The sequence below is a fragment of the Rhinopithecus bieti genome, unplaced genomic scaffold, assembly GCF_001698545.2.
Source record: "Rhinopithecus bieti isolate Rb0 unplaced genomic scaffold, ASM169854v2 scaffold_74448, whole genome shotgun sequence".
Classification (NCBI taxonomy): domain Eukaryota; kingdom Metazoa; phylum Chordata; class Mammalia; order Primates; family Cercopithecidae; genus Rhinopithecus; species Rhinopithecus bieti.
The window spans coordinates 170212-181676 of NW_016827608.1; the positions used below are offsets into that span (position 1 = coordinate 170212).

Sequence of the window (11465 nt, forward strand, 5' to 3'; positions counted from 1 at the left end):
AAAAAAAAACATTTATTTTAAGGTCTATAGAAGAAAGCTTTAATCTCTCAGATGAAAGCTGTGGCCCTAACCCAGGAATTGTGAGGAAAAAGAAGATTGCAATTGGGGTAATCTTTTCATTATCCAAAGATGAAGATGAAAATAACAAATTTAATGAATTCTTTTTTTCACATTTTCCTCTCTTTGAAAGCCACATGAACAAATTAAAGAGTGCAATAGAACAGGTAAGCATAGTTATTTATTTATAACTTTTCCTTTTAAAATCTTACTCTCCCGATTAAGCATTATATTTATTCATTTGGCAGAAAAATTAACAGACATTGTGCATGTGTCCTATAAAGTGCTCTGGTGGATGCAAATAGATTGAACCCTTTTTAAGGTGCTTACTGTCTAATAAAAGATGTAAGATCATTCATCCATTTGTTGTGTAAATAAATATTTGAGGGCCTAAAATGTGGTAGACACCATTCTACCAGCTAAAGAGAAGAGATAAAAGCAACACTTCTGATCTCATGGGACAAATAAACATGTGACTATAGATGTATGTATAAGTCCTGTGGAGAAAAGTAAAACGGAGAAAGGTATGTAAGGAATCCTGGAAGGAAGGATTACTTATAGGCTAGTCAGGAATGCCCCTTATTAAAGGACATGTGAATGTGGTCCAGAAATACGGAGCAAGTGAGCTACAACCATCTGGAACAAGATGTTCCAGGCAGGGGCAAAGGCGTTAGTGCAGGAGTAAGCCTGATACTTAAGCAGCATTACGAGGCCAAAGTGCCTGGGTTGAAGTGAGACTAGATCATGTAGGGCCTTATAAGATACCATTGTAAGAACATTAGCATTTATTCTTACAAAAGTATGAAAGATGGGAAACCATTGGAGGGTTTTGAGTGGAGGAAGAATGACATTATTTATGAGGATCACTCTTACTGCTGGTGGATAATAGATTTCTAGGAGCAAAAGTAGATGTTGTGAGACCAATTAGCATACTGTTGCAGTAATCCAGGTGACAAATGATGAGTACTCAAACCGCTTTAGTGATTGAATTGGTAAGAAATAGAAATAGCCAGTGTGAATAGCTGGTGTACTGAATTGTCGTATCGGAGAAAAAACGATTAAGGTTGACTCTTAAGATTTTTTTAGGAAGCAGTTAGAAGGATGAAGTTGCCAGCATTAAAGTGAGAAAGACTGCAAGCAAAACCGATTTGATGAAGGAAGATGGTTTTTTTATATTTGCATCCTGGACATCCAAGTGTTTTTATGAGTCTAGAGTTTACCAGAGAGGTCATCAGTGTATAGATGGTATTTAAAGCCATGAAACTGATTAAGATTGGCAAGAGAGGACAGGGAATGGTAAGCCTGAGTTGTGGTGCATTTTAACATTAAGAGTTTGACGAGATGAGAAGGAACTAGCAGAGGAGAAGGAAAAGGATTGGCTGTTCAATTAGGAGAAAAAACAAGACTGTATTATTTTGGGAAAGCCAAGTACAGAAAGTATTTCAAGGAAGGAGTGATCACTTTTGTCAGTTGCTACTGAGATAGTATATACAATACAAATATGTAAAGTAAATTGTGAAATACTAGAATCTAAGCTAAAAAGGAAGGACAAACAAAAGTTTTTTTAGAAATTGGGGGGAAAGTGAAATAACTTCCTATTGGGAAGAAGTTCATTTGGACTGCATTTTGAAGGATGTACAGAATGTTTTGAAACATAAAGCTCTGAAAATTGGATATAGCAGAATAGCAAGAAAATCGACATTCTTGCTACCCGAAGGGAACACAGTAAACTCATTGCTGAAAAATCTTATGTAGACCTTTTCTATGCATATTGTGCTTTTACTTGGTAGGGATTGTGCTGTGTCTACATTTTTCAAATTATATGCTCATTTAAGAAAACTCAGATTGAGCAACATGGCAAGACCCTGTCTCTACCAAAAAAAATTTAAAAATTAGCCAGGCATGGAGGTACACACCTGTAGTCTCAGCTACTAGGGAGGCCAAGGCAGGAGGAGCGCTTGAGCTCAGAAGGTCAAGGCTGTAGTGAGTTGTGATTGTGCCTCTGCACTGTAGCAACAGAATGAGTCCCTATCTCAAATAGTAAAATAAAAAACATCATTGTCACATACACATTTCTCAAGTTATTGTAAATGGTTCTCACATATGTTTTAGTAGTTCTTCTCAATTGAAGTAATAGTTTCCCTGTTAGGCCATTTCTGCTTTTTCACAATTGTTGCTACCCTATTGTTAACATCTTGGCGAATTTTCCAGATTATGTTTTAGAGGAGATTCCCAGAAGTTGAGCTGATAAAATCAGTGGCTGTCACCAGAGTTTTTTGCAACAGTCTGTGGAGGGGAAAGGATATAAAGAGGAATAGTGAGAGGTACAAGTGGCAAAGTTAATGAGGACCTGATGACAAAGAATGTAGAGTGCTTGCCAGGGAGTTCTGACTTTTTCTTTAAGGCTGTTTGCAAGTTGTACTGTGGGGAGATTAACTTGGCAGTGTGTTTTGTATATGGCTGCTGAAACGAGCACTTGGTAGTGTGTTTTGAAGAGACTGGAATAAGAGACGAGAGGTGGGTAGACCCGTTAGAATGGTTTAGAAAGGAAAGGATGTATCTCAATAACTCATTAGTGACTAAGGATCATCTGCCTCTAGAGAAGACGTAGATGTTAGTTATTCATATTGAATATGTCAAAAAATAAATAGTTCATTAGCAGTACTTTTTTATTGAACAAATGAGTAAAGGCCATTTTCATTTATCTTTTCTTAAGTTAGACACTGATTACATTTCTTCAGTTGACTGCTCTCACATTTTGTAGTCTAGCCAAAGTCATCACACACAGTAATAAGTTGTGGGTGAACTGACATTTTGAGTTATTTTGAAATAGACATTATAGAACTCATTAAAGATTACTTTTCAAGTGTTTTCATATTTTAACACTTTGATAATTCTGTAATCTTTTTTTTTTTTTTGAGACGGAGCCTCGCTCTGTCACCTAGGCTGGAGTGCAGTGGCCGGATCTCAGCTCACTGCAAGCTCCGCCTCCCGGGTTCACGCCATTCTCCTGCCTCAGCCTCCCAAGTAGCTGGGACTACAGCGCCCACCAACGCGCCCGGCTAGTTTTTTGTATTTTTTAGTAGAGACGAGGTTTCACCATGTTAGCCAGGATGGTCTCGATCTCCTGACCTCGTGATCCGCACGCCTCAGCCTCCCAAAGTGCTGGGATTACAGGCTTGAGCCACCGCGCCCGGCCATATAATTCTGTAATCTAAAGCAACAGTCCCCAACCTTTTTGGCAACCAGGGACCAGTTCCGTGGAAGATAATTTTTTCATGGACAGGGCTGGGGAGGGGGGCAGTTGCCATGGTTTCAGAGGCATTAGATTCTCATAAGAGCGTGCAACCTAGGTCCCTTGCATGCACAGTTCACAATAGGGTATGCGCTCCTATGAGAATCTAATGCTGCCCCTGATCTGACAGGAGGCAGCGATCAGACAGTAATGCTCGCTCACTCACTTGTTCGACCCAATTCCTGACAGGCCACTGACGGGTACTGGTCCACGACCCAGGGGTTGGGACCCCGACCTAAAATGTACATTGTTAATGCTTATAGTTGTTTGGATATTTGTTCAATTGTAGTATCCCATTTTTTATTAAAGCTGAAAGATAAAATTAAACGAATGCTTTTACATAAGTGAATGGGACTTAATTTTTAAAGTTCTATAGTAGTTACTTAATGATAGAATATTATTAAGAATAGAAAATAATAGTGAATAGTGTACCATTCAAAGAAGTTATCTTCTAGGGCCAGTTTTCAAACTTTTTTTTAATAAAAGGTATGACTTTTTTTTCTGAACACCTTGGCAATTATTTTGAAGTCTTCTACCTTTTGAGATTTGTGATTTAATTTAAAAATAGCATTACTGGTAAGATTAAGGAAGAACGCTACTAAATTCTAGCAAAATAATATTCACTTCTTTATAAATTGCCAGTATCTTAACAGTTTTTAAAAACATGAAGTATGTTTCACTTTCACCCTCTGAAGCTTTCGGGTGTACAGGAACATGATTTCTGACCTGAAGTAGGCTGACATCTTAATTGTGTTTTTTAAACAATATTTAATCACTTGGTAATTACATAAAGAATACAGAATTCAATTCTCTTTGAAAAAGTGTAAAAGATTAAATTCTTTTTGACCTCCATATCCTAATCCCGATCCCCTTTTTGTCTACTTAGATTAAGGCTTTTCAACCTTGGCTAAATATATTTTAAGAAAGCAAATATTGGCCGGGCATGGTGGCTCATGCCTATAACCCCAGCATTTGGGGACGCCAAGGTGAGCAGATCACGAGGTCAAGAGATCGAGACCATCTTGGCCAACATGGTGAAACCCCGTGTCTACTAAAAATACAAAAATTAGTGGGGCATGGTGGCATGCACCTGTAGTCCCAGCTACTCGGGAGGCTGAGGCAGGAGAATCGCTTGAACCCGGGAGGCAGAGGTTGTAGTGAGCCAAGATTGCACCACCACTGCACTCCAGCCTGGCAACAGAGGAGGACTCTGTCTGAAAAAAAAAAAAAAAAAAGAAAATATTGCTAATATCTTTAGATATCTTACTGTAGAATCTTTATATTCCTTTTTTTTTTTTCCCCGAGACAGTCTTACTCCATCACCCAGGCTGGAGTGCAGTGGCATGATCTCGACTCACTGCAACCTCAGACTCCTGGATTCAAGCGATTCTCATGCCTCAGCCTTCTTCGTAGCTGGGATTACAGGCGTGTGTCACCACATCTGGCTAATTTTCATATTTTTAGTATAGACAAGATTTTGCCATGTTGGCCAGGCTGGGCAAATTTTTAGAAAAGAGTTAACAGGGCTGGGTGCGGTGGCTCACGCCTATAACCCCAGCACTTTGCGAGGCTGAGGTGGGTGGATCACGAGGTCAGGAGTTCCAGACCAGCCTGGCCAACATGGTGAAACCCCTTGTCTACTAAAAATATAAAAATGAGCCAGGTGTGGTGGCAGGCGCCTGTAATCCCAGCTACTTGGGAGGCTGAGGCAGGAAAATTGCTTGAACCCAGGCAGCAGAGGTTGCAGTGAGCCGAGATTGCGCCATTGCACTCCAGCCTGGGCGACAGAGTGAGCCTCCGTCAGAAAAAAAAAAAGAGTTAATAGAAGTATTATCTGTGAAATATAAGCATAAAACCATGAGTTGTTGTTACTGAGTTATCATTATGTCTTGTTCTGTTTGGGGAAAATAAGATTTTTTATAACCCAGAAACTGTCAATATCAGTTTTTTTATGTGTTGATAGTCGTCTGCAGTTTTAACAATCATAGATTGCCAACAGTTGAAAATTTTAAATTTTGTTCAACCATTCATTAATTACCAAATGTGTAGAAGAAAAAGCCACAATAAATGCATTTACCTTCTTTATTTCTTTCTCGATAAGAATTTTGGTAGAGCGTTGTATAAGTATGTGACTGTCTAAAAAAAGACTCCTTTTTCCATGTTTTGCTCATGATTAACGTAAGAATTAACTATCTTAATGATTGTTTTCAAGGCTATGAAAATGAGCCGGAGATCAGCTGATGCCAGTCAGAGGAGTTTGGCATATAATCGAATAGTTGATGCCCTAAATGAATTCAGGTACATATTCCCTAGCTTTCCATAACGCAGTAATTCATAGTGTACACAGGAAGATTTATTTCTTTTCTTTAATTTGTTCTAATAAAATTTAATTTCTTTGTCCTATAATCATATGATGGTGTAATTCAATAGACCATTGGCTCCTATGTTATTACATCTCAAATGTGCTTGAGAGTCAAGCACATTGAGAGCCATCAGTGGTATGTTTTTCAGTATTGGGCCATTTGACAAGCAAATATGACCAGGAAAGACCCTTGTTCTGGCAAAAGTATGCTTTGTTCTCTCTTGGGATCCTAGATGTAGGGACTGTTAAGTGGTATTTAACCAGTCGTAGTAATCAGATATTCTTGAATACAGGAGATACAAGGATATATGGATATAATGAACATGAACTTGATATTCTTTTTTTTTTTTTTTTTTTTTTTTTTTGAGACGGAGTTTCGCTCTGTCGCCCGGGCTGGAGTGCAGTGGCCGGATCTCAGCTCACTGCAAGCTCCGCCTCCCGGGTTTACGCCATTCTCCTGCCTCAGCCTCCCGAGTAGCTGGGACTACAGGCGCCCGCCACCTCGCCCGGATAGTTTTTTTTTGTATTTTTTTTTAGTAGAGACGGGGTTTCACCGTGTTAGCCAGGATGGTCTCGATCTCCTGACCTCGTGATCCACCCGTCTCGGCCTCCCAAAGTGCTGGGATTACAGGCTTGAGCCACCGCGCCCGGCCATGAACTTGATATCCTAAGTGGCTTTGTTGCTTGATCCTTCCTCTAGATATGGCACAGTGAATAGTCCTTCCGCCAGGGTTTTCTGGCTCGACAAAGCTTGTACCTGAAGTCCCAACAACTACTATAGCTGTCTTCTAACTATGTGACAAACATACGTATTACAAATGATCTTATGTTGGGAATTATACTAACTGACTGATACGTCTCCCTTGACAAGAGGTTCGGTTTAGGTCTACTTCATTTTCTCAATCTTTCCTCCTTTAGACTAGAGGGATAGTATAGCACAGGGAGTGAAAACTAAGACTCTAGAATCTGTCAGACAGATGTGGGTTTTAACCCTGGCTCTGTCATTTACTACCTCTGGTGATCTTGGACAAGTGCATTAGCATTTTTGACCCCTAGTTTTCTAGTATAAAATAGGTAAATTCAATTTAGTAATAATCTAATAGATTGTTATAAGGATCAAATGAGATTGTGTGTGTAAGGTACTTAGCAGAATGCTTGACATGAGTGGCACCGTTCTTTTTTCTTTCTTTCTTTCTTTTTTTTTTTTTTTTTTTTTTTTTTTTTTTTTTTTTTTTTTTTTTTTTTTTTTTTGAGGTGGAATCTTGTTCTGTCACCCAGGCTGGAGTGCAGTGACGTGATCTTGCCTCACTGCAACCTCTGCCTCCCGGGTTCAAGCAATTCTCCTGCCTCAGCCTCCCCAGTAGCTGGGATTACAGACGCATGCCACCATGCCTGGCTAATTTTTTTTTATTTTTAGTAGAGACGGGGTTTCACCATGTTGGCCAGGCTGGTCTCAAACTCCTGACCACAAATGATCCGCCCGCTTTGGCCTCCCAAAGTGCTGGGATTACAGGCATGAGCCACCGCGCTTGGCCTGTGGTAAACATAACCTACAGCAGTGCTTCCCAACTTACGTTATTTACATCATATCTTAACAATTTTGCGAAATTTATGTATCATATATACTTTTTAAATTTAGTGTTTCTCTTTAAATTTGATCATCTTTTATACCTAAATAAATTTATTTCAACATGAAACTTTGTTACCCTAGTTAGGGAAGCAGTATGCTTTACCATAATAAAACTAGCTATAAAAATAAATTTATAGTAACTAAAATTAAAAATGTGTATCTGGGCAGGGCGTATTGGCATGTGCCTGTAATCCCAGTACTTTGGGAGGCCAAGGTGGTTAGATTGCTTGAGCTCAGGAGTTAGAGACTAGCCTGGGCAACATAGTGAGACCCCGTCTTAAAAATAATGATAATAATAAATGTGTATTTATATACCACATTATGTACACTGTGTACCACTGTGTAAATTTTATTATTATCAGTAGTCTATGTACCTTACTTTTTAAAAAATTACATATTTTTTTTTTACTGACAACTCTGTGGTCTCTTACTGCAGGGATCTTCTAGATTGTTGTTTGTTTAAATGGACCATCACATCTTGGAGTGAAAGGCTGTTTTAGCTTGTGAAACTGCAGGATTGCTATGATGAAACTGTAGGCATGCCATACATATACATAAAATTTTAAAACTTTTAAAATATATAAAACTTTTAAAAAAAACTGAGATAAAGAGTGGTAGATTTAAATTGAAGAAATTTACTTTATGACTATTGTGTAATAAACATTTACTTAACTCAATTATTGAGAAAGAGAATAATGTCTACTCATTCATTTGGTTTATGCATCATAATGTTTAGGATAAAAGACATGAAAAGCTAGTTAAATATATCTTACTGTTCTGTACAGTAAACTCAGTGGTTAGGGGAAATGTAGAGAAAAACACAGAATTTAATTTCAACTTATGTTATTTTTTGGTATTAGAAAGAAATAATTTGTACAGGCAAAAACTATATTTGAGATGATATTTCTACCATATATTAATTTTATTTTAACATTAATTTTAGGCAGTTTTTAATTATATGAAGCGTGCTAACAAATAACATTTTAATTTAATATTTTATTGTGGTAAAATATCTATAACATTAGATTTAGCTTTATAAATCATTTTTTAAGTGTACAGTTCAGTAGTGTTAAGCATATTCACATTGTTTTGAAATCGATCTCTAAAACTTTTTCATTTTTGGACACAAACTCTAGTGATAGAATAATCAGTGTGTTTTTTTTGTTCACTGGCATCTTCACTCTTTATATCTGAATTATATGCAAAGTTATTCACAATTTCATTTCTCATACTTAAACCTTAAAGGTTGAGATTATCACATTTTGGGTGCCATTCATGATTAAATAAAAATGTTATGTAAATGTTTCTTATAGATGAAGAATAGCAGAAATCAAATACATTTGCAGAGGGAATTTAGAGCAATTTTTATGAGCTGCCTGATGTGTAGTCTACTTTGGCTTCATAACTTCTCAATTTGTATAGCTCTGTTTGTATGTTTCTGGAAGTTATGTGAAAACACGAAATTTGATGATTTTACGAATGTAAGATAGAAATAATTTTAACGTCAGGATTATTTGCTTGAGATGAGAATTTCTTTGAGTTGTATTGTTTTAATATAAATGTTTAGGTATCTTCTTTATGATTTAGGAGGTAAATTATACCAAGTTGCTTAAACCAAATGTTAATGGTTTAGGCCTGCCTAGGATACATACCCTCACCATTGATTTGATATTTCAGTAAGTATTCTACAGTTGAGAAAAAAGAAGCCCATGTTAAGCTCAAGATAAGTGGTTTTCTGTTTTCTCAATGTTGAACACAATTTTTGAAAGCAGGTAAATTGTAGGTGGTGAAATTCTAGCCAGCCAGCAGACATTTTATGTGACTACTGTGTTTTTTAAATAAACGTTTGAACCCTTAGGCCTGTAGGCCAGATCAGCTTTCTTTAGTTTGGCATAAGCTTTATCTCTCTCAGTCAGTTGTATTAACCCATATATTGTATAATTTTATTCCTGCTGGGCCTCTGAAGATTATTAGTTTGTACTTCTGTTTTAGGAGTTGGTGATTTATAGCCATTAATCTAGACCTTATTCTTTTTTAATTTGTAGTGCAGTCTGATTTTCGTGCATCTTCTGATACTATCCATGTTTGTGTCTGAAGAGCTAGCCCTGCACAGGCTGAATAATGACTATCTCTTCTTTCTTTTCTTTTGGAATGTTTTGAGTGGGAGTGGGGGACAGCAAAACGAAACAGTAACTAAATGGTAAATTCTAAGACATGCCTAACTCTTAGATTCTCTATTTCTTGGCCACTCTGTATTATCAGTTAAGAGTATAAATAGCTGTAAGTAACTTTATTTTTCCAGTTTGATGCATGCGTTTGTGCACGCACGTGCCCACGCACACAATGAATAGACTTAATTTGAACAGTTTCAGATCTACAGACAAATTGAGCAAATAGTAGTTTTTTCATATAGCCCTTTATTTATTTGAGACAGTGTCTCACTCTGTGGCCCAGGCTGGAGTGCAGTGGCATGATCTCAACTCACTGCAGCCTCTGCCTCCCAGGGTTCAAGCGATTATGTGCCTCAGCCTCCTGAATAGCTGTGTTTACAAGTGTGCACTACCACACCCAGCTAATTTTTATATTTTAAATAGAGACGAGGTTTCACTATGTTGGCCAGACTGGTGTCAAACTCCTGGTGTCAAGTGATCTGTGTGCCTTGACCTCCCAAAGTGCTGGGATTATAGGTGTGAGCCGCCACACCCAGCCTCAGTTATTAACGTATTACATTAGTATGATTTATTTGTTAAAACCAGTGAACTAATGCTAATATATTATTATTAACCAAAAACCAAAATTTACATTAAGGTTCACTCTGTTGTATAGTTCTATGGTTTTTATTAAATGTATGATGTCATATACACAATTATAGTATCATATAGAATAGTTTCACCACCCTGAGAATCCCCTGTGCTTTACCTGTTTATCTCTACCCACTAACTGCTGACAACCACTGTTCTCTTTACCTCTTTACTGTCTCTATGTTTGTCAATTCCAGAAGGTTGTATGCTTGAAATCATATACTATGTGGACTTTTCAGACTGGCTTCTTTCACTTAGCCAGTCTTTTATAAGATTCTTCCTTGGTAGTGGTGGTGTTATTGCTGTCGTTTTTACCTAGTAGCTGATTTCTTTTCATCACCGAGTGATATTCTGTTATATAGATGTAACCCAGTTTGTTTATTCATTTTCATTCACCTATTGAAAGATATCTTATAGCTTTTGGTGATTATGAATAATACTGCTATAAATATTCATATTTGGGGTTTTATGTGGACATGTTTTCAACTCAGTTGGAAAAATACATAGAAGCGTGATTGTTGGATATTATGTAAAAATTGTGTTTAGCTGTGTAAGAAACGATCAAACTGTCATCCAGAGTGACTGTACCATTTTGCATTCCCACCAGCAATTAGTGAGAGTTGCTGTTGCTCTCCAAAGAGGCAGGTAGTGATGTATCATTATTGTTTTAATTTGAAGTTCCCTAATGATATATGTTGAGCACCCTTTCAAATGCTTATTTGCCGTCTGTGTATCTTTTTTGGTGAGGTGTCTATTTGGGTTTTTTGTCCTTTTTAAGTTGGCCTTTTTTTTCTTATTGTTGAGTTTTGAGGGGTTTTGTTGTTGTTTTGTTTTGTTTTGAATACCAGTTCTTTATCAGATTAAAAAAAATACTTTTTACCAGTTTGTGGCTTCTTATTCTTTTAACAGTGTCTTTCACAGAGCAGTTTTTAATTTTAATACAGTCCGACCTAACAATTTTTCTTTCTTGTATAGTATTTGGTGCTATATCTAAAAATTCATCACCTAACCCAAGGTCATTTAGATTTTCTCCAGTGTAATTTTCTGTCTACTTTATAGTTTTGCATTTTATGCTTATAACTATGATCCATTATGAATTAATCTTATGAAAACTGTAAGGTCTTTGTCTAGATTCATGCTTTTACACGTGGATGTCCAGTCATTGCAGCACCATTTGCTGAAAATACTTTCTTTTCTCAATTGAATTACTTTTGCTCCTTTGTCAAAGATCAGTTTATACTCTAGTTGTGTGAGTCTGTTTGGGGGCTCCCTGTTCTGTTCTGTTCTGTTGATCTCTGTGACTATATATATATATATATA

General features: G+C 37.1%; 1 protein-coding gene across 3 annotated transcripts in view; it reads left to right on the forward strand.

The window, feature by feature from the left end:
• Positions 1 to 11465, forward strand: part of FNIP1 (folliculin interacting protein 1) — a 160653-nt gene that overhangs the window by 95914 nt on the left and 53274 nt on the right. For all 3 annotated transcript variants that reach the window (XM_017864011.1, XM_017864009.1, XM_017864010.1), the window contains 2 exons: positions 23 to 224; positions 5565 to 5650. In XM_017864011.1, coding sequence (XP_017719500.1) covers positions 23 to 224; positions 5565 to 5650 — 288 coding nt within the window. The remainder of the gene's footprint in view (positions 1 to 22; positions 225 to 5564; positions 5651 to 11465) is intronic.